Raw genomic sequence first — 24,219 nt, 5'->3', positions numbered from 1 at the left:
GATTCAAATATGACAGTCTTCACAACTTCTTACAGAACAATGTTTTGCAGGCTATCACTTCTTCATATGGTTTTTCAGATTAGAAGTGCACTTTAGACAGCTACAACTCTAACTTCCTGATTGCTTAACTTTTGCAAGACTCTGTTCACTAAGAAAACACAAGAAAGAGAACAGAGGTTACTAAATTGGACTTTTTCTATGGGTATCTGTTTTGGAGGAGGATTGTTGTTTAAAACTGCAGAAGCACCATGATAAATTAAATTTGCTCATGACAGTTATGATTATTCCTCAATCACCATGTAACAGTAGACAATATGTACACTGGATAGTTACCTTGGCAAAACTGCCATTAAGTAAGGCTATGGTTGATTCAGCTTGGACTAAGCACGTCTTCATGGTTAGAAAAAGAGTTTAGAGAAGTATCAGGAAAAGAAATTACCGTACTTCTATCTATCTATCTATCTATCTATCTATCTATCTATCTATCTATCTATCTATTTATCCATGTACGTACCATAGAATCATAGAATGGTTCAGGTTGGAAGGGACCTTAAAGATCATCGAGTTCCAACCCCCCTGCAATCTATCTATCTTCCTCCTGAGCCCACTCCTGCACACTAGACAAGAAATTTCACAAGTCAACAAACTTCTAATGGTTCTCTGTCCCCATTCTCCTCCATAAACATCAGCAATAACCCCTAGATCCCTTCCTCGACTCACATTCCCCTCTCCTCTAGCCCCTCCACCCAAACAATTCCATAATCAGAAAGGCACATGCAATACAATTTAAGTTTATACTAAAACAATGCACTAATTAACACAACTTTGACATGTTCACTCCATGACCAAGAAGTTTTATAGCTCTCATTTGGACCTGTATACTTTGGCAAATACCCAGCGTAACTCATGCAAATTCTCTAGCATGAATAAAGTTGGTTTTATTCTGGAGCAATTACTGTGTTCACAAAATAGAATAAATGCGGGTTTGGTATTCAAATTTAATTTATGGTGGAAAAGTCTGTCCACCTGGACAAGACATTCCAGAGCAGTCTAAAGAGAGAATTTCCTCCATCATCCTCCCCAATGGCTTGATAGGATCCATACTGTCTATCCAGTCAAACAGCTCTGCAGCAAAGTCACAGCCCTTCCTGATTTTCTCATCTGGTAGTCCTCCAGCAAACTTCACCCTGTGCAGCAGAGTCTCCCAGTAGCATTTTGATTCTTACTCCCCCATCCTACATACATGAGTCATCCTTCTGGTTTTCCTCAGAAATTTCTTCATATGCCCTGTGTGAGCATGTCCTCCTTCCCATGACTTTCTCTACCACCTCCCCCTCTCAAACTGTTTTTCCAAATTGTCCTCAACGCCCATTCTCTCCATGCCAAGAAACTCCCTTTTTTTAGTTCCTACTCCCATCCCAAAGTTTTCTATTTCTTTGCTTTGAATCCATTAAATTAAGGAATTTTGACAAAAACAGACTCTTGCCTGATACCAAGCAAGATATCTATATGGTCCCTCATGCAGAACAACTGGAGTTACCGTTGCCTGTCCAGTGAAACGGGGGCTCTGCAGCTCCCCGTGTGTGCTGCGAGCCAGCAGATTGGAGGATCTGCCTCAACATGAAGCTGTGAACCCCCACTGTCCATCAGGCCACCTATAAACCAATGCTTCACTTGAACTGCCTCCCCAAAGCTCTCACCCTCTAAATCTTTACACAGAAGAGTAAGGTCTCTACAAAAACTCTGAAGGAAGGGGTAATTTATTTTTTTTTTTTAATACTGAAACCCAGAAACTCTAGGGAAGGGAAAAGAGAACAATTTTGTTAAGGCAAAGGAAACACATGGTGTAATAATTAACTTGGGGACAACATAAAACCATACTATAATATATTTGCACTGGCCCTGTGCTAAAACTCTGTGTGCTAAACACGTCTTTGTTTGGTCATTAGTCACCGAAAACGCCAAACCTCAGCGCAATGTTTAAATGTAAAAAAAGGACTAAATAAGCAGAAAGCCACTGGGCAGCACTTCTTCTGGCAATGGACTGACTCTCTTTTCTTTACTGCTCTCCCTCACATGAGCACGTGCCGCACTCTGCCTCCCCACTGCTGACCAGACACAGCTCTGCTTTCGCCATACACCACGGGAGGTGTCTGCAGCCTGAAGCCACCACAGCTCATCCTCAGCCCCCGGGGGGCAAGGGGACGGGGTGCAACCATTTTTTACCTTGAATATTCACCCCACCAGCAGCACTATTCCCCATTTTGTGTCAGAAAGTGCACAAAGATCATTTAAGTAATTTCTTATGTCTGCAAACGCTTTTAATACCATGTATTTTCGCATTTCTACTATTTTCTCCTTTCTCTTTTTCTTGTTTTCTATTTTCCCTCTTTTTAAATTTTTAAAATATTTTTAAAATATTCTCTCTTTTCTTACATTCAAATCTATTTGCTTCCTTTTCGTGTTTTTCCCTGTTCCCTTATCACTCATGCTACCTTTAGATGTGTGTCAGAAAAGTAAAATTAGACCAGCCAGCAACTGTCAGAAAAAACACACATATCTTAGAAGCAGTTTAAAGCTGGCCACCTTTGTCTTTACCTGAAAATATCTAGTTTCGCAAAGGTGGGTCTATTTTTCTAAATATATCAGTTAACCTAACAAATTATTTCACAACTCTGTCACGCTTTTATCCCTGGATTATAAAATAACCTGTTTAGCTCATCCTTCCTTTACATCCTTTCTTATCCTTTATTTTCCTCCTGGCGTTTCTTCTGGGCAGTATTCTTTTTAAGCTGCTTTGCAAACTAACAATTTCTTTTCACCCAAGCCCTCTCCTGAGTATTTCCCTCCTGGGAAACCTAATCAAGATTTAGCAGGAAGCCCTTCATGATACCCACTTAGGAACGAATGAATTTAAAATAATGGCTTCATGCATGACACAGAGCCCTACAGAGTTACTACCCTATCACCTTGCCTTCCCTCATCCTACTACCTGTTTTGCTGTTTTCTTGGGTTAGGTTGGGACAGTTAATTTTCTTCACAGTAGCTGCTATGGTGTGACATTTCAGATTTGTGACCAAAACAATGTTGACAGCACACCCGTCTCAGCTATTGCTGAGCAGCACTTAGACAACATCAAAGCCATTTCTCACTCTGCCCTGTCAGTGAGTGGGCTGAGGGTGCACAAGTCGGGAAGGGAAGCAGCTGGGACAGCTGTAATTACAGCTGTAATTTGTGTTGTGCTAACCCACAACACTTGGATATGAGTATTTTAGTAAATTGCAATCCAAATTAAACTAAAAAGGTTCTATAGTGGCCTTAAACTTCTTAAATGGGCTGTAACTGATTTCCAAGAGCTGAAATTTCCAGGGCTCATTTAATGGGGTGATACTTTTCATAGAATCACAGAATTGCAACTTTTAGGCTTTTGGTATCTGTTGCATTGATGCCCCTGAGCACTATTTCTTACCTTGCTACAGATTTCCTTGGTGACTCTGTATCGTAAAACGAACTGCCTGTTTTTCTCCTACAGATTATCTCAGCAATAACACTTCTTGCTGGGGAGCTGCCACTCAGGCCTTTTGTGTACCCTCATACCACCAAGGAGAACTGTAACCTCACGCGGCTTCCTCAGACAACCAGCCCTGTAACGAAAACTCACACCTTACTACCCTCTGGCAAGAGACTCTCATTAACTTTCTCCCTCCTTTGCCTGCACCATGACTCCAGCACACAGGTCAATATAAGGTAAAACAGTGCTTATCTGTCCTTGTTTTCAAGTGAGCAGGGGAAAAATGATAAATCAGGATGCAGATGCTTGTATTAACATGTTTCTATATAGCAGCGTATTCTGTAAACTGCCAGGGCAACCACATATTGTGCAAGTGCACAACACCTTGCAGAGGGACAGCAACCAGGATGTGTCCTGCTGGACTTTGCCAGACGTATCTGTGATGATTCCTGTCCTGAAAAAGACACACAAGAATGACAGCCAGCCAGCCCTCCCCATTTGAAGCAGACTTGGTGCAAAGAAGCTGACAAGTAGTCTGTGTCACACAAGATGCCAGGGCATCTCAGGGAGGAACAGAACCATGAGTGACCCAAACCATTTCTGACACCAAGTAAAATATCACCTCACTCGGGAATGGGACAACTGTTTGAACCATGAAAGATCTTTGCTCTTGTAACACACATCAGCACAACAAATTAATTTAAGATTACATTAAATGCACAGTCCATTCCAGTTCTGCTTCTCTCTACGCAGGTGGAGAAGATGTGGGTGCCGCTTACGATGGCTACACCAAAGGCAAAATTTCCTAGATGCACACCCAGAGCACTGACCATGCAGGTACTCTGCAAACATTCAAAGCTGTGAAATTCGACATGGGTCCCACAGCAACTCTGCTGGCTGAGCGCTGAAAATCGCACCAGAAAAGGGTCCGTGGATCAGACCATGAAAGCCAAAAAAGAGAACAGGGAGACCACGCTCTCATCCATCCACGCAGCTCAGTCATCATCACAGGCCTGCTGTTAGCTCCAGGTTTGGTGGCACGTTTACAGTCCTGTTCAGAGAGAATCTGGAAGGGAATCTGCTCCGCTGCTGGTGTAGTCTGATGACTGGGTGGGCAGCAGAGCCAGCCCAGAAAAGGGCACTTGGAGCCTGTGTGTGTGCTGCTGAGTCTCAGCAGAGGCAAACTGGGCAGGAAAGCAGTGGAATATGGCACACGGTCACAGCACTCCTAATACACCACAATGCCAGAACTTCTGCAGATGAAACCTGGCTGCTAAGCTGACATTGCAGCCTGACTACCTTTGTGTTTCCACCGACACGATGGAGGTAACGTTACCTGAGCTCATTGAGCACTGAACACCAAAACTTACAAGGACAGATCATCTCCTTAAATGAAGAAAGGAAAAGAAATTTACAATTTGTTATGATAATCATTAAAGTAAGTAACAAGAGATCATTTTTTGTTGGAGTTAACTATTCACCTTTAGTCAGTTTTGGCAGTACCTGGCTGCTTTCCCTGCTCCTAGTAAAATTATGAATACTCTGTGCAGAAGTTGAAAAATGTATTTTGTGCAAGACTCAGGCTCTGTTTTTCTTTAACAGTTATAAACAGACAATGATTTGATTTGTGACAACTTAATTTCCAGTTCCCTCGGTATTTTGTGCCCTGCATACTCTATAATTCAGTATCAAGGAACTTTATGGAGTAACCCTTAGAGCATTAGTAAGTTCCAATGTGGCTGTCAGCATAACCCTAAGTAAAACTCAGGACTAATTTTAGTACTTATTGGAATATGCTACTAGAAAGAAAAGGTCAAGGAAGGCAGTGCCAATTCGAATTTCTGGCTTGAACCCGTTTACTCCCTTGCAATAAGTGACACCCTTCTCCACCCATTCCCGTCAAGCAGAATAAATCAGAGCAGTAACATCTGTTTAAGAGGAGGAATTTTGTACACACTTGCAATGTTGTAAAATATTCCCCCTTCCCAAAATATATTCAAAACAGCACTTCACTATTCAAGGAGGAGAGGGGAGTGCATTGATATGATACCTGTCCTGTCTGTGCTGTCAATAATGTAGACAGCATACTCAGCTGATTCTAACCTGAGATGCTTCTCTTTAGCAAGAAAGAATCAAAAGATTTTTTCAGCAGCACTCATTGCCCCTGCCCCAGTGGGAAAGCTAGCTGCTGTGTTTCATGTCTCTGAAGGCAGCTGGGAATGCCTGCTCACTCTGTGGGAATTTTATCCTTTTCTGCCCTTTCTCCCCTTATTTAGAAGAATCCATCTTGCAAGAAGGAAGACAATCATTTGCTCTAGGTGGGCCTTCAGAGAAAGTCTTTGGCTTCTGAAAGGAAAATGCCTCCAACACCTTTCCTCTCAATACCCGAGGGGGAATCCGTACCCCGGAATAGAATTTTTCTTCTCAGAGACAAAAAAATTACTTGGCAGAACTAGCAGCAGCTCTCAGGGGCTAATCAGACTTAATCGTCTCCCATTACTCAGTTTCACAATAAATATCTCTGAATTTGAAGGGCATAATTCATAATGAGAGAGAGAGTCACGTTTCAGAGACAAGTGATCTCAACTGCCACTACACCCAAGCCTCAAACTTGCTCTCTGAGGGCACTTCACCCTGCATCTCCAGAATACAAACAAATGCGGAAAATACTTTTCTTGTGGAATACTTACCCAAGTAGCCACCTGTGATACAGGGATTGACAACAGAAAAACAGCAGGTGTGGGGAAATATGGAAAAAATATATATTAGTTAAGACATCCTGAAGGCTTAATTACTAATTCATATTATTAATGTTATAGTCTCTGTGAAATTAGCTCTGTGCATAATTTATCAAGGGCTATCAAAAAGCAGTGCAGATAACACTTACTGCACTTAAATTGCTATGATCACATGGAAGGGTTTCTCCCCAGAGAATTTCACTAGCAGAGAAACTGAGCTGACTAGGAAAGAAAACCTAATGCGGGAAATAACACATAATGTGTTGTCTCAGGTACCATAAATACCAAATAGTCTCAGCTACTGTTTAATAATATTTCATTTGCAGTTCTATGAAAGGCCCAGTTAGGAAAAAAGGCTTTCATTTACACATTCCAGCACCTTGATGAACATAACTTAAAAGGCAGGCCCTACGGAACAGCAGTATTGCCAATCAGTTGCCAGGCTTCTTCAGCTAAACAATGCCTCAAGATGACCTCTCTTCCTTTTTAGCAACAGCTACTGCAAAAGATTAATGTCATTTTTAGGAATATGTACGTATGTATACACACACACACACACATATATATATTGAGGGTTGGGTTTTTTTTGCAGTTACAAAAGCATTAAAAACATATACATTTATAATCAAGAGTTTAATAATTTACATCATTCTAAGCAGTAGTTAAGAGGATACTGGTAAAATAGGAGAAAGAATTGAATAGGCACATCGGTCTCATGAAGGTGATGAATACCAGCAGATCAGCATCGTGGAAAACCTCTGAGTATCTGCAACACAAGGCAAGCCCTAGAAAGTCAAGACTAAGAACACCATCTCCATCATTTCTGCCAATCAAGTATTCCATCTTTCTCTGACTGGTTTTAGTTTAAGGCCTGGCAGTGTCAAATGACATGTTAAGAGAAAAACTATGGCCACTGGCAAACTAAGACGCTCCTCTGGCAAAGGGGTGGCAAACAGACAGGCTCAGCTACCATGAGGAAGACCACATTGTCATACCATCTGTTTATTTAAGAAAAATTACTACCATTCTGGCTTCCTGTATGGTACCTCCTGAGTGTGCGAGAGAAGGTTTCTCTTTGAAAGGAGTGCAATTTTACTCTGAAAATCTGATACACAATTTCTTCCCATTCAAAGATCTTCTGAGTAAGGAATCTCCAGTTGTTAGTCACAGCCTTGCATTTAGTATTTGCTGGCAAGTAAAAAACAGAGAAGCTCCTTGAGAAGTATGGAAGTATTATTCAGAGAAGAATCCTTTCCAGCAGAAGCCATGTTGTCAGGTAGGAGAAAGGTAGCATAAACAACAGTAATACAAAACACAAAGCTAAAAAAACCAAAAAGCTTTAAAATAGTCATATAATTGTTAAGAGCTAAGAATGAAAGCCTGGCAATTGACAAGTAAGAGGTGAGAATTTAATCTGACATATGCTTCATGTAAAGATGCACCTCAGACCTATTTTTCTCATTTGGAAAAATGTTTGATTCGAATAAATCCAAAAAAGATTTTTCTGTGAGGAACAAAAAAATTTTTAACTACATAAGCTTAGAAATCTGAAAATGAACCTCAGGGAAAAAAGCAAGACAAAAAAATAGAGGACTTAGAAGAATTTCTGAAATTGTGAGCTCCTCTCATAAATAGCCAGAAAAACTCTCTAGAGGTCAAGAGTACCAAATGTTTCAAAATTTCCAATTTATCCTTTAGCAGCAGCACTAATTAAATCCTCACAGGAGGAACAATGTGGAAAATCTTCAACATCTTTACTTTGAATGTCACATGGTCTATGCATTAAGCAGAAAAACAAAAGTTGGCAAAAGCTGGTAAAATTATAGCAGTTCCAGATCTGCCCTAACTTGGGAATACTGAAGAATACCCAAATTCATGGCGGGGGGAGGGGCGGGGAATGCTGCACACTTAATTCTCTCAATTTCTCTAGTGGAAATGAGAAAGTGGCAGTTTTCTACTTAAACCCCACCTGAAATTTCCTGAAGCCTCAAACTAAGAAAGTTAATTTGGATTTAAAAATGTTCTTTTCAAGAGGTACAAAGGCGGCAATGCTGTTTTCAAAAGCATGTATACAATAGTGTTACCTGATGCTTAATAACTGTAATGTGAACAATACACGCAAAGTTTCTTCCTCCCCCACCTTAGAAAACACATCGAAATTCCTTGGATTGTATCAGATTTTCTGCCTCAAAACTAAGTTCTCTTTTTTTCTCTCAAATGCTCTCAATCTGCACCAATGACAGTTACTATGGATCAAACAGAGAATGTGATGTGATTCCAAGTTTATCCTATGGGGTATGTCTTAACATTCAACTGGAAGGAAAAGAATGCTTCATTTACATCAAACCCAAATTTCTGAAGTAACACAGGACCTCTCTGACTAGTCCTGAAATATGTTGTCCTTGACACTCTATTATTGTATTTTCATATATATACATATATTTTATTAACCACACACTTTTTTTAGAGAAGAAAACTTTACAGGAATTCTCAAATATCCCAATGATATTTTTATTATTCATTTAAACAGACTTGTACATCACACAGAGCTTAAGAGCATGATTATAAAAACCAATCACTATCCCCCTTTATTCTTTTCAGATCACAGAAGAGTTTAAGAGCTGAGCAACTTACACAGAGGTGATAGCACTTAGATTTTCTGAGGTCTTGACAATACTAGATCTCATAAATCTAATTCTCGGTAGAGAATCACAAATGTCAGCAGGCACAGAGGCGCTATTAAATTATCCCCATTTATCTTTCTAGAGTGCCTTTCTTTATTACAATACTTGATACACTCACATTTACAGTTCTGAGCTGCCCAATCTCCTCAGCCCATTCTCACAACACGCACAGCAACTGCAGAGACCCTTTTTCCTAAAACAAAGTAAGACCATCAGCAAAACTCTATCAGATTGTGTAAGTATCTTCTCAACATCTTTATGTAAACAGGAGTCATCGGATCTTCAGTAAAGGCAGTTTTTCCTTCAGAATAATAATGAACAGCTTTTGTTAGGAATGTAAAGAGCCAATATGTTACACAATATCCCCGTGTAATTCCTTCAGAGATTAAACTACAACATTAATGCTTGCTACAACAGTATTTATATATAGTCAATTGGCTCCATGAAGAGGAAATAATATGATTTATTGCAAAGAGTAGATGTCAGACTAACAGGTATTTAGAAGTCCGGTTGGTTATGATTTTATTTAAACAAAAGAAGATTTTAATGTTTTCATGCAACATTTGCACTTAAGTCTTAAATAATCATGACAAAGAGCAGAAGTAGTTAAGGAATGCACTAATTATAGACCTTAGTGAATATACAAAAAACCTCAGCATTATAGGTTATACAAAGTAAAGAACATCTTAAATACTTTCCCCAAATACTGCAGCAGCCTAGACACAGTGATATGCCTTACACAGGCACAGGAATGTAATTTAGAAATCACACGGGAACTACCCATTTCCTTTTAATTTCACAAACAAGACAAAAGCAACATTCAACTCCACACACTGATTTTTCAAATTATGCCTATACAGTACCTTGAGTTTTATCCAAATAGCAAAAGTTAGACATGTTGTTTATTTAGTAAACAATTATGCAGTAAATCTCTATTACATTTCTTCCTTGGCTTTACCTGGAGTAGCCATGTTATTTAAAAGAGGGCAGGTTTGGCACTTTTATACTGATGTCACCAATATTAATATTTCTTGGGATCTCTGGCAGATTCATATTCTTTACAGCTGAAACAGCCCGGGCTGGAGCTCCTGCTAAACCAGCCTGTGTATAAAGTGAGGAAAAATGCAAGTCAGGCAAAGCTGGTCACAAGAAGATTCACTAGCAACATACATAGACAACTAACTTTTCAAGTATTTCCATGGTTACACAATTAGAAAGACCAGATGGTAATTGTGTTTGGAATGAAATGGGTTATTTGGAAATATTAAACCAGAAAAAGAAAACAGTTCACACATTCCTTTTTGTATGGTAAAACATGTAATGTCAACTTGATGGAAAAGTACATGGGGAGGAATAGGAGGCTTATCCAAGCGTGTGTAATGTGTAGGTTACAGAACAGACAATCCTGAGATACCTAAGGTCCAATGTGCTGTCTTTGTCTCTATTCTAAAAGTTCACATGGTTCACAGCTGACTAACATTGATTACAGGTTCAGAATACGTAACCTCAAAGTAAAAAGTTATTCAACATCAGTTGAACCACTATTACTTAGTGAATATATGCGTATGGATACATATATAAAAGGTATTTCAAGGTGGCTTAGCCTAAAATGGAAAGATTAAGCACCTTGCAGTTGTGGGTGATAAAAAGCATGCAAAGAGATCATTTCTATAGACCAACTGGAGCACTCTGTTATCCCACAGCACCTAATTATATGCCAACTCATCTGCAGCCTGCAGGCACACTGGAACATTACATAATAAACTGAGATGCCAAATTAAACACCGAAGTAGCTATTGTGTATTAAAGTCTTCTACTGCACGTAGTCTCTTTTCATTTAAAGTCTGAGCCTTTCTGTATAAATATGCAAGTTTTACAATATAGAAGTAAGTTCATTACTGAGTTCTGTTCAGTTCTGCCTTTTAGATAAAATAACTGCCAACTTTACACACTAGGGCATATTACTGAAATGCTAACAAGGATGATTTACAGCTCAGAGGTCTGAAGACATATAGAACATGATCTTTCCTTATTGCTTCTGAAAAAACACCTCTTCAAAACCTTGTTACTTTAAGCATTACTAAAAAGGGCCAATAATTAAGTTGCTACTGTGTTTGAGGCTGTGTAGAAAAGGTACTATTCATTTTAACTATGGAAATACTTCTCTTAAAAGTTCAGACTCTCTATATGTATTTAGAATTAGTTGTGTGGTTTTCCTTCAGGCTTGTCACTAAAGTGTAAAAATCAATTTTGTTGTTGCTGGGAAAGGAAAATTTTGGAAGATTTTAAAAACAGAGCTCTTATTTGCAGAAAAAGACATCATATTTCAAGTTCTATGAATATGTAAAAAAATAACTTCTTATTTTGATGTTTTAAAAGTAGGATTAAAAATATTCAAAAATAATAAAACCCACAAAGTGATTTTCAGAACTACTACAGTTCTACAGTGTGGCATCTTGCAAGCCCAGTAAAAAGGAGCAATCCAAAATAAACAAAGCAACATGCAAATAACTGGCTAACCAAAAGACTGAACCTGTAAAAATGGAAAGTCTTTCGTTGTAAGAGTCAAAGATTAAAGAAACCAGTGCATTTGCAGATAAAATAATTTCTAGGGAAATACAGCAAAACAAAAGAAGAAAAACTTCTGCAAAAGTTTGTGTCTTATCTGCTCATTAAATGGTGTTGGTAGGCGACTACTGCTCAAAGTATCACCTTTTCAGATTCTTAATATTCACTGAATTTCATTGCAATTGCATAGTATAATTACTGAGAATTATACCTGACTTACATGGTGTCCACCTGCACTCTACTTTTTGAAGGTTGTGCAAAAAAATCGCTTCTCCCTTTTACTACTGTCTTACAAGAAATAAATGTAAGATCAAATTAATAAGATTTCCAGTTAATATGCTACCTACTGTTCTCCTTCTCCCTTCAAAAACATAGTCAAGATAAAACTAATTAAAATTTCCAATTTTGAAATAACCCTTTTTTATCACGTGGAAAGGCTAAAACATCATAAATCCCTAAAATTTTAGTCACAGGAGGATTCCCAGCACCAGGAAGAGACATCAGAAGGCCGTAAGTCATTTGTTGTAACATCCCCCCGCCACACATTCAGATATGAGACATGTCAAAGTTGGGAAAGGCATCTGGGGATAGAGAAGAAAGCTTGGAAAATCTTAACTCTCTAATGCAACAAAACAATTTGCTCACTTTGGCCCTGATATAATCCAAATTATTGGCTTTCAGAAGTACAGATTAAGTAAAAATAAAAAGGTGCAAAAAAGTATTTTCAAAGCCTCTTTTTCCTTAGTTGGCCTTACCATCGTCAGGTTTATCAGGTCATTCACTTCAGAGGCTGTTTTCCCCATCACAAAGGGAAAAATCTGGACCTGACACTAGTAGCATTAAGAAATGGAAGTATCCAAAATTAGCATCCCTGAATGAGCAGGAGCAGTATTTGACACTACAATTTCTTGTTACTTATTTAAAAACTATGCAGAAGACATGAAGCTTCTTGACACTGTCCTTTTGTATTTGAGAACCTGGAAATACTAATTTGAAATCAGGAGGCAACTATCAGTGAAATTTTAACAGATAAAACAATAAATGTTTTTCCTTTTTATTTGGTTTTATCCTTTAAGTTCTATAGTCAGTAACTGCAGAAATATTCCTTAAGCAAAACCAAGAGTGGGGCAATGTAAACTGTTTTCCATAGAAAAGATGAAAATACTAATAAAGTAGTAACAAAAGCAATGAATTATACAATTTGTAACTGAAACAATGGGAAACCAGAAAAATATTGTAAGTGATGGACATGGTCCACACAAACAGGCATGGCTGGCAATTCAAAAGAGAGATGCCTTCTAGGTGACTAGGATGGAGATTCCTTACCCTAGTTTAATGACAGTTAATTATTCTTAATGGACAAATAAAAGTTTTAGTATAACTGGTCATTATTTTTACCTACCTGCAGCTATCCTCTTTACACAGACTTACAGTCCCTGCCTCCCGCCCCAATGGCATAGGATACAATGGAGACACAATTGAGAATTATTTAAAATACCACAATTGACATGACCATTGCCCTTCCACCCCCCTATATAGTCACGACTTCCAACAGTCACATTTCACGAGGACCATTATGGATCAGGATCAGCGAAGATCCCTGACAAAAACACTGTTAATTTCAGATTACCTCTTTGGGTTTTTTTGTTTTTTTTTTTTTTTTTTTTGCCAGTGAGATTGTCGATTGTCTTTCACTATCATGTGCTGGAGTAGAGATTTCCAAACTATTACATTCTCTTCTCCTGTAATTCTCTAAATTAAGTGAGTTTGTAATTCAATGTATACATAATATGCACAGCAGAATGCTATTTGTTACAAAGTCAACCCTATCAAGCACAATACAGTCATACAGTATTTCTAAGAGAGAGCAAACAGTTCATAAAAAATGTCTGATGGATAAAATGACTGAAAAGCAATTAAACTCCCAAACTATATAACTAATACAATATTCCAAATGCTACTACATCCAAATGCCTTAGCATTCCTTTTTAGCATGTCAAACAATGAACTAGTATGCAGTCCTCCCATTTATTTATCATTTCTTTTACAGAAAGTGAACTGTATTTACAAACACAAAGGTACTCCAACAAGTACTTCCAGCCCAGTGTGCGTTTAAACAGTTTTATAGAGGTACCTGATTAAAAGAGCCATCACTGTAACATTGAACTGGCCAAGTTTCAACTGTCTTTTTTATCAAAAAATTCAGCAGGTAAGTTGGTGAGGTGCAAAGAAAAAACTGTTTCACTTGTAAAAAAGAAAAACAACAAAACATGTAGCAAGCTTTAAACATGCAGTGAATGATGAATTGTCTGTCACAGCGAGCCAATGACGTAAGCAAGTGAAAATGAAACTTCTTAAGACATATTAATGAAATTTCAGAAATACAGTACGAATTGCATACAGCTGGTAATACATTAAGCCAATACACCACATTTTTGCCACAGCTGCTTTGTATTCTCAATTTCATTACTGAAGGTTGTACTTTAATGTTGAAACTCTGTATATGAAAATTTTAGGTTCAGTTACTGCAAAGAGTCCTTTTAAACATGTTCATATACTTCTACAGTAAAAGAGCAATGCTACATATGCAAAACAACAATGCAATTTTAAAGACTGAAATAGATACATTTAATAACAGAACTTTTATTCTACTGGTCCTAGTCTATCAAGTGAGAAATATGAGCTGTTTTTAGTTTACTTGGAATCAAATTTCCTTCGTTCTTATCATCATCCTAACACCCCACAGGTAACTTGATATTAAAGTGATCCTGGAAACATTGTTTTACTCTTTAAAAAGAAATTCAGATCATTTGGGAAAAGTACTGCACACCATAAATGTAGTTAATATGCATATACAAATACATTAAAAAAAGATTCAAACCACCTTCCCAAACAACTCTACATTAGAGCTAGCTATCACTAAAATAACTACATAAAAATATACAGCCTACTGGAAAACAAAATAATGAAGGCTAAAACTTTGCAAAATAAGCTACCCTTTTCCAGATATTTCGGAAGTACTACAACCTCTCTGCTGCTGGTGTTTCATACCAATGCTTCTTTCCAGAATAAGTATGATTTCAAAGCAGCAGGGTTTATGAAATCATGAAAGGATGCAATACGTAATATAAAGGAATGATCATGTCCCCTGCTTATGAAGTTAAATAAATGAACATAATTAGAGAAAAAACAAAATGAAGTCTGCAAGTATATCAAAATGAGGCCAAACAGATAAGAAGACTTAAGACGTACTCTTAGAAATTTTAAGCACTTGAATCACAAAGAGAGTAATGGATGGGAATGATTAATTATTTGTTTGTTTGTTTTTCATTGCCAGACCCAAAAATAAAAAAGAACATGTGTGAGCAGAACAGAGAATAAGAAAAGTAGCTTTGCACAAAAAAAAACCAAAAAAACCCCTAAACCTGAAATCAAGCTCCCTACTGTTACAATAAAATGGAGATTATATATTACAAGTGTTGACATATTAGGCAGAGGAAAATCTTTTGCTTTATTTTCTTTCTGTGCTATAGCACGCTTCAAATTTAGATAAAATGTTTCATACTACGCAAAAATATTTTTAGCTAATGCTGCACAACTTAGTGCTACTAAATCCAATTACAAATTTATATTTATTAAATCTTAAAAATATTACATTACTTTATCCTAGAAAGATCATGTAAAAAGTAAAGAGCAAAGCTATTCATAAGTTAAATAAACTTCATCTGCAGTTTGAATACACAGATATTTAAAATGAGTGGAAATGAATTTTGAGTACTGCAATTAAAGTTGACAGACATTCAAACTGTTGAGCTGAACTAAATGCTTTAGCGGCAAATGATGGGGGACAATGACCGTAAACTGAGCTTCAAACATACATTTTCCTCCTCCTTTTTCAGTTCCTTGTTAGTATTCATGTTTAGTGACTGCAGTTAACCATGATATCTTAAAAGCAAAATCCAGCGATTCAGATGACAAGGGCAACAAATGTACCTCTGAAGTTGAGTACATGCTGACAGCCCTTCTCATTTTATGTTTTATATACTTCAGGTTGAAAGATCAACTTTGATATTTCTACATCATCTTTGCAAATTGCATTGATAATTTTATTCTGTATGTATAAAACTACTTGAATTTGTTGGTTTTGGTGGTGTGGTTTTTTTTAAAGTTTTTTCACCTGAAACTTCTCTCTGCAAGCAGGTAAAAGTTCTGTTTTCATTTGGAAGTACTAAATGGTGAAGCAAAAAAATTCAAACTACCTATTCTAGATTATCAAGTATAAAATTATCCCAATAAGAAAGCTATTTCTATTACACCATCATATAATATTTTGTTATCTGTGTGTTCAATTTTTGTTCAGGTTAGTTTTACAGGTTTTTTTGTTACTATAAATACAAGTTCATATACCTTTACTTCTTAAACAATGATACAAAGAAAAGTTAAATTCTAAAATGCAGGAAGAGAAATAAAATAAAAAATATGATGTCAATGGAAAGCTAGTAAAATACACTATAGCCAATAAAAAGATGAGGGAACTACAAGAAGAAACTAGCACAAAAAGTAGGCTACAAGGACTAGTATGGGTATTTTTACACATAATTTTTGAGTCTGGCCTACATAATTTATTGCCTTTGACATCATTTTGCTTTCCCTTTTTGTTAAAAAGTACATTTTGTCTAAAAGTCAGCAATACCTTTGTCTACCTGTCCTGTCTGGGAGACTGAAAGATAAAGGTCTGTAAGAGAGAAGAATGGAAAGAGCTAGAAAAGATCAGGAGGTTCGGAAAAAGCGAGGTCCAACTTAAAAGTCTAAATCACACGCAGTTGAACACTCCAAATAGAGAAGAGGTAGCCCAGGTTTATCTACAATACTTCCAGAGGCTCTGGATAAAATCCCAATGACCCCTCTCCCAAAAATTCCCTCCCTTAATCATAATGATCCTTTCGCTTTAGGAGGATTGACCAGAAATCCATTCACAGATATAGACTAAACTGAAAGGTAGGGAAATGCATTAAAGACAACACTTCTCAGGCTAAGAGCAGAATTTCCTTTGTAGCCCATCCAAGCAATGTAAGAGCTGAATCAGAAATCAAAGCTAGGGACTCCCTCATAGTGGTTTAAATAATTAATCTCTGTTGAAAGCATTAACAAATCCTTTGAGTTGATAACTTTGCTCAAATATTTGTGAATTTAAAAAATACATTTGATCTTCTTCACTAATTCTAAATGAAATCTGTTTAGAAATGTAGTACATAATTAAACAAACACTTGATGTCAAATGCCTACACTTTGTATCTTAAGTCAGGTGGGCATAGTACAAAATTTAAAATGTTTCTTAAAATGTAGCTGAGTTATGATTTTATTAGCATCATCATTTCAGCTATAAAAGAAAAGGCATTTTCACCTTAAAGCAGCTATTTTATAGATGCAAGGACTACGGCAGAGGTCTAACAAGCCAAACAGACTAAAGCGAGAGTGCTGTGGCATAGATAGCAGTCCCATGTACTACAGACTATAACAGTAAAATTTTCTAAATTTTATTTTTTTTCCTTAAATGAAACTAAGAAGATCCACTAGTTTTGATTTCTTAGTGAACAGCATTCAAGAATATTATTAAGTTATTACTGATTTTGAGTTACATGAACTGGATTTGCTTGTATCTTGAAGATACATGTTCAGGAAAGACATGTTGAAAGATTTACAATCTTGATCAAAAAGACAAAAGGAAAGGAAATAGCAATCAGGAAATTTCTGTGGATATACGTGAAACAAATGATTAATGATCTGAGGAAATAGTTACCAGGTACTGTGAAGTATCTCAGCATTACAGTGACTGTTAAATTTGAAAAGAAACAGTCACTGAACTAACAAAAAAAAATATGTATTTGTGGTGAGCAAACTGCGAAATGTTCTACTCCATCCCAGTCACCCAGCGTTTTAATTTATCACTGCTGCTTCTTTACCTTCTATAATTCATTGCTGAATGTAAACGAAAAAATTGCTATTTGCCTTGCATACCCTCTGAGCTCCACATGTTTTATTATAATAAAAGCATCTTAAAAGAGAGAATGACTTACTGATGAATAACGGAAAATAGCAAGTATTGCAGCTGTCTGCATTGAATTGATGTGTTTCAGATGACTAGTCAGAGACTGGTCTACAATTGATTTGGTAACAGAATTCACATAATTAAGATTAAATGCTTGTAGGTAAAACTGATCTGCACATAATACACAATAGAACACAGCTGCTCAGTAAACTCAGCTTTTCGGACACTGTTACTTTTCCATTAAATAAAGAAAAAATACATGTATACAGCAGTTATTCAAATATAATAAAAAAATTATGAGAATAATTCCAAATATTCATCTCTGTGATTACTAGCTTACTCTGAATTTTAGAAAAATGTTTAAATGAACATTTTTGACATCTTCCTAGTCTACAATACAATCTTTCTGGGTGTATACTGCTATGCACTATGACGTATCATACCTAGCTTTTTCCTGCTTTTCAAACAATATTGTCGTGTTCTTGCATACAGTTTGGAACATGTGCAAAACAGACAACTAAGTGTATTATAAGACTTGAAGTGGTGCAGTGTCAGACTGCAGAATTTTGGGAACAGTATACATTGTACTACAGAAAAAGCTGAAGAATTCATTTCTCTCTCTTTGTTAGAACTAGGAAGTTCTCTGGGTCTTCTCCTAAAATGTCACTTAGTTCACATTTATGCCACCTGCACTATTTCAGTCTACTCAGCTGACTTCAATTTTAGAAAAAGTTTCCAATTCAAGCAAAGGTTTGTTTAGAAATTTGAATAACTAGGCTTTGAAAAATCAGATGATGTGTTCTTCTGTGGAATTAATTTCATCAATAAGCATCAATCACAGACTGAGTTAAGATGTACTAATAGAATTTTGGTTACATGTCTGGTGATGTTAAAAGAACAGTAATATTCTATGTTGTAGCTAAAGTAATTCTAAAATCCCTTCTTAGTTTAGGTTCCCTTCTGAAACACGAATTCAATAACTGTTGAATTGAAAAGTGATTCCCACAACTTATGTGAGTATCCCTCACACTGTTACAGGCATGGTTTTAAATTCTATCTAGTGCATTTCAGTCAAATTTATTATTTTGTGTTGCAGTATTATTGTGATACTGAATATGCTGCCATTTATTTCACATGCTAGAAACATACTAGCAGACAGGAATATGTAATCTTTGTATACACAGTTGGTTCTTTATTTCGTTTAAGTGTAATAGTCACTAGTCCAGCATAATAAATACACTGGAAATAAAATGCTTTCTGCAAGAGAATCTTAGAGAACTACAGAAGCATCTCAATAGCAATAGCACACAATGCTATTAGATACAAATAGCAAAAACTAATCAGCAGTGACTCTAAGCAATTATTACTTGTGAAAGGTATGACATACTAGCCTAATGATACATTGTCAATTTTCAGCATTATAAGCAAGCAGCTGTATATAGTTTGCTACTGAAGGACAAACAGCATTATATAAACATGCATTTAATACAACCATGTTTTTAGTTTAGAAACTACACCGTGCATCACTCTTACCTCGGATTTCTCCAGTTTATTTTGAGCATCAATCTGAGTGACAATTTCATTCATGTTGGTCTCCAAAACCATTCCACCCATGACCATTTCGGCCAATATATTATGGACCTAAAAAAGATCAAAGAAATTTTAAAAACGTACAATGTCCTACACATATCTAGACAGATGGTATTAGATTCATTAATACAGGAACACATATATGCTGTAAGTCACTTAATTGATGTTAGTAATTTATTTAAAATCAAATGGGAACGAAGTTCATAACTTGATGTACAATTCTGCAGTATCTTCTGTGCTTGTAGTTCAGTTACAAACTCATTGGCTATACCACATTGCTTATCAACAGTAGAAGAAACGTTCACATTCATCTCTCTCTCAGTGTGTTTTCTATCCAAGGACTACAGACAAGAGCCATAACTAGCAGCAATAGTAGTAACAACTCTTAAGGAGCAGGTTCTACAAGATTAAACAAATTGCTCACAAACAGATGTGTAAAAACTACTTTGGACTACACCTGTGAAGGAAGTGATACTTACTCACCACTGGTACTAAGACTAAGCTTAGAAGTAGAATTAACATACTTGATCTGACCCATGCCTTAGCTACACCATAAAGAGGGAGTCTTCAGCATCCAAGACCAAGATTGACAGCTAGGACTTAAACTGAAGGACCTCATAAACCAGCTGGAGACATTAGCGAAATTGGTACATCTAAAATCCCTCTTCCCTGCAACCCTGATTTGGGGATGTGAGCTCCGGTTCACAAGTCTCTGCTTCAGAATCCGTATTTGCACTTTAGTTAAAGACTAATTTAAAAAAAAAAAAATGCTTCCACATACTTTCTAGTAAAAATCCAGACTTAATACATAATGTATAATATTTGAATGCCATTATAATTCTTAAAACAAGGAACATTTTATTACTTTTCTGAAATAAACACATTGTAGAATTTTATACTTGAAAAGACATAAATCTCTAAATGAAACAATGCTAAAGATAAGTTGCAAGTACTACGACAAAAAACACTACACTTGCCATTTTTGCGTCATACCTCAAAAACAGAACTGAAGTCTTAGTTTCCTGATAAATCATTAATATATTTCCATATGAACTTGCAATGAGTATCTTTAGAGAGGTTGAGAACAGTTCTTCTTCTCTCTGCACATTGCTGCTGAGTGGAGCTTTAAGAATCAAACACTTATGAGAAAGATTAACAATCCTTAATGAGCCACTCTCTTAGTCCTGGCATATATATGTCCCTCGTAACATATGAAGCTAAGAAACATAATAAACTTACATAAATTTGCATTTGTCTAAAAATATGCGAAGAATTATTTCACAGACACTTGATGAAAGATACAATATATTCAACAGAATCAATGGAAAAAAATACTGATTTTTTTTTAGGCAGTTGTCAGTTTTACTTATATGGAAGGCTTGATAATATAAGTTGATGATGCGAGAAGTTGACCTAAGATGTTCTTAGTATCAAAAAGAAAATATCAAAAGATGTTAATATGGAAATTATTATTAAAAAAAAAAATAAAATAGACACAAAAATGGTATTTTTTTTTCTTTAAAAAGTTAACAATAATCATTAATGGCGTTTAAAACGCAACACACAAACATATTTCTACCACTGGTGATGGTCATAAAGACTGACACTTTAAAGAGGTCTAGCTAAAGGTATTACTGAATCAGTGTTTAAGCTAATCAACACAGTATCAGGTTTAATTATTCCTTAGGGACAAGATGTGTTTTAAAAGTAGACACATTTGCAGCTTCAATCACAATCACACTTCTTGATTAATCCCCAACTTTTAAGCCATGAAGGTCATTTTGGTTATATTTCACTTTATTCTATCAAGAATTCACTAACCAACTATTTTTCACGTACTGTGAAGAACTGAGACGTTAAAGCTCTAAGATAACAAGCTGAACTCTGTACAACACCTACACCAAAATACCTGAAGAGATTGAGCATTTGATTAGGTTTTCACAAGTGTTCTGTTTTCTCTGGAATAAATTACAAGGTGCATTTGAAAAGAAATGTAATTAAATGATGCCAGTTTCAGCAGCTGCTTTTGCCCCCAGTAGTTAAAGGTGAGCTATTACAGTCCTGTCAACATTACTCATAACAGAGATAAATTTTTCCTGTAGAGTGTTACTAACATGGTAAATATATAATTGTCCTGGTTTGAGCAACAAGGGATTAATTTCTCTTTCGGTAATTTTACTTTTCAGTAAGGTCTTTTTTAATACTAGGGAAAACTGCTTTTCTAGAGGACTATAGTGTCTGAATTTGTGAAAATATTGGCTGCCATTTTGAGAACTTCTTGCCCTGGTGCTGGACCCCTCAGGCCTTCCCTTCCTCCTGAAGCCATAATGCTCACAGTGTCCCACATATGCTGTCCACTGCTGGGAGAGGGTAAATTTACATTAGATATTAGGAAGAAATTTTTCACTCTGGGGGCAGTGAGACACTGGAAGAGGTTGCCCAGAAGCATTCAAGGCCAGGTTGAAGGGGCCTTTGAGCAATCTCATGTAGTGGGATGTGTTCCTGCTCATGGCAGGTGGTTGGAACTAGGAGACCTTTAAGGTCTCTTCCAACACAAACCATTCTATGATTCTAAGATTTTGCATCAGCCAACCTCATAAAAGCCAAGTTATAAAATTGCTCAGGAACACACAAACACTTACTACTTCTCAAGTGTAATAAATGCTTTAAAGAGTAACTGTGGAAAGACCACAGGGGGTTACATGGGTGTCCAAACAAGTCCCAAATGTGACTAATGTTAATGTTCTCTATCATCACTTGGACTGAAGGACATACTAGACATCACCTAACATAGTACTTAATGAAACACACCTTCAACAAATGTCAGTGTACTGGGTTAAGTTTTGGCAGGGTTGGTGTGGTTGATTGGTTTTGGTTTGTGGGTTTTTTTCCAGCCTGGTAGAAGATGCAGAGATACTGCTCAATATATACAATAAGAGGCCCGGTTGGTACCATCACGTTAAAACAGTAGTGGTGGTGCAACAACTCTACCATAAGTCCACATTACATATGACAGTTCAGAGAACAACTCTATGATATGACCTATCTGATGCTTTTTGTACAATATCAAGACAGACATAAATTCAAGAAGTGGACAAGCTTGAGCGTAATAACTAAATCACATCCTCCAGAGGTCTCTCCCAGAGTAAATTGTTCTATGATTCCAAGAACAATGAAGCTGAACTGGTTTACTATTATATAAATTAAAAAGGTTAAAAAAAAAAAAAAAAAAAGCGCTTCTTGAACAGATAGACCACTGATTGCAGGCTGTTGTAGCCCAACCACAGCAACAAAAGAAGGCAACAACTGCATGGTTCCAAGAGAAAGAATTTGATTTATGGGTTCAAAGAATGCATCTCACCAAGGTATTAATTACCCTTGGTTTAAGATCTGAAAGAAGTCCTTAACATGCCAGCTAGGTAAAGATAAGAAATGCTTGACAAGGGAACACTGTTTGCAGAAGGCAAATTTCAGGTTTCTGGCCAGTTGTAGCATTGATGCCGTAACTGTACAGAACATCAATATACTTGTATGACTAGCATTAACATATAGCCTTTGGCAGTTATTGCCATTATCCTTACTATGGTGGATGCAGTGAAGAACTGCAATGAATAAGATTCTGAATACAGCTTCTCACATACACAAAAAATGATCATAATCCAGATGTGTATATGGAGATTTATCAATACTAGAATAAAGAACTGCAAGGATTTTTTTTTCTTCAAGCACACTAGAGGAAGTCCTAATATTCTACATCAAAACATTAAGAAAATACCTTCCTTAATCCTTTTAGTTGTGAGGAAACTATTTCATTACTCATGGTGTTTTAAAGGACTGCTTTATTATTATTTATTAAATATTAATACACCTTATTACATAGGGTGCATCATCAGCAAGTTCGCAGATGACACCAAGTTAAGCAGGGGTGTTGATTCCCAGGAGGATAGGGAAGCCCTACAGAGGGACCTAGTACATAGGGTGTATCATCAGCAAGTTCGCAGATGACACCAAGTTAAGCAGGGGTGTTGATTCCCAGGAGGATAGGGAAGCCCTACAGAGGGACCTAGATAGATTGGATCATTGGGCCAATATCAATGGTATGAGTTTCAACAAGGGCAAGTGCCAGGTCCTGCACTTGGGCCACAATAACCCCATGCAGCGCTACAGGCTCGGGGCAGTGTGGCTGGAAAGCTGCCTGGAGGAAAGAGACCTGGGGGTTCTAATTGACAAGCAGCTGAATATGAGCCGGCAGTGTGCCCAGGTGGCCAAGAAAGCCAACGGCATTCTGGCTTGTATTAGAAATAGTGTGACCAGCAGAAGTAGGGAGGTGATTGTGCCCCTGTACTCAGCACTGGTGAGGCCACACCTGGAGTATTGTGTCCAGTTCTGGGCACCTCAATACAGGAGAGATATCGAGGTGCTGGAGCGAGTGCAGAGGAGGGCAACGAAACTAGTGAAGGGCCTGGAAAACAAATCATATGAAGCCCTAGGGGCTGAAGGAGCTGGGACTGATTAGTATGAGGAAGAGGAGGCTGAGGGGAGACCTCATCACTCTCTACAACTACTTGAAAGGACACTGTAGAGAGGTTGGTGCTGGTCTCTTCTCACAGGTAATTAGTGACAGAACGAGAGAGAATGGATTCAAGCTCCAGCAGGGTAGGTTTAGACTGAACATCAGGGAAGAATTTTTCACAGAAAGAGTGGTCGGGCATTGGAACAGGCTGCCCAGGGAGGTGATTGAGTCACCATCCCTGGATGTGTTTAAGAGCCATTTAGATGTGGTGTTGGGGGATGTGGTGTAGGGGAGAGCTTTGTAGAGTAGGGTAGATGGTTGGACTCGATGATCCCAAGGGTCTCTTCCAACCTAGACAATTCTATTATTCTATTTTGCTCTCAGAAAGCCCGCTAGTAAGTACACAGTTCAAATTAAAGCACCACGATTTACTGCTGAGCAGCTGTATCTATTTCATGTTCAGTGTTTCACATTACAGTAGATACACATCATAAGATTTATCTTCCCATCATGCAAGTTGTCTTTAAAAACATGAAAATGAGAATTTCTACTTATGCTCAAGGATG

The 24,219-nt window shown here is 37.1% G+C and overlaps 1 protein-coding gene across 1 annotated transcript in view; it reads right to left on the bottom strand.

Annotated features, from left to right (window-relative positions):
* Positions 1 to 8,736: 8,736 nt before the first annotated feature.
* Positions 8,737 to 24,219, bottom strand: part of AP3S1 (adaptor-related protein complex 3, sigma 1 subunit) — a gene marked incomplete at its 5' end in the record, with an annotated part of 31,334 nt that continues 15,851 nt past the window's right edge. The window contains 2 exons of the mRNA XM_014957870.1: positions 8,737 to 10,034; positions 19,084 to 19,191. Of these exons, the coding sequence (XP_014813356.1) occupies positions 9,906 to 10,034; positions 19,084 to 19,191 (237 nt within the window). The remainder of the gene's footprint in view (positions 10,035 to 19,083; positions 19,192 to 24,219) is intronic.

Source organism: Calidris pugnax, unplaced genomic scaffold, assembly GCF_001431845.1.
Source record: "Calidris pugnax isolate Ruff unplaced genomic scaffold, ASM143184v1 scaffold358, whole genome shotgun sequence".
Classification (NCBI taxonomy): domain Eukaryota; kingdom Metazoa; phylum Chordata; class Aves; order Charadriiformes; family Scolopacidae; genus Calidris; species Calidris pugnax.
Note: the sequence above shows the minus strand (reverse complement) of the source record. Positions and strands in the feature narration are given on the sequence as shown.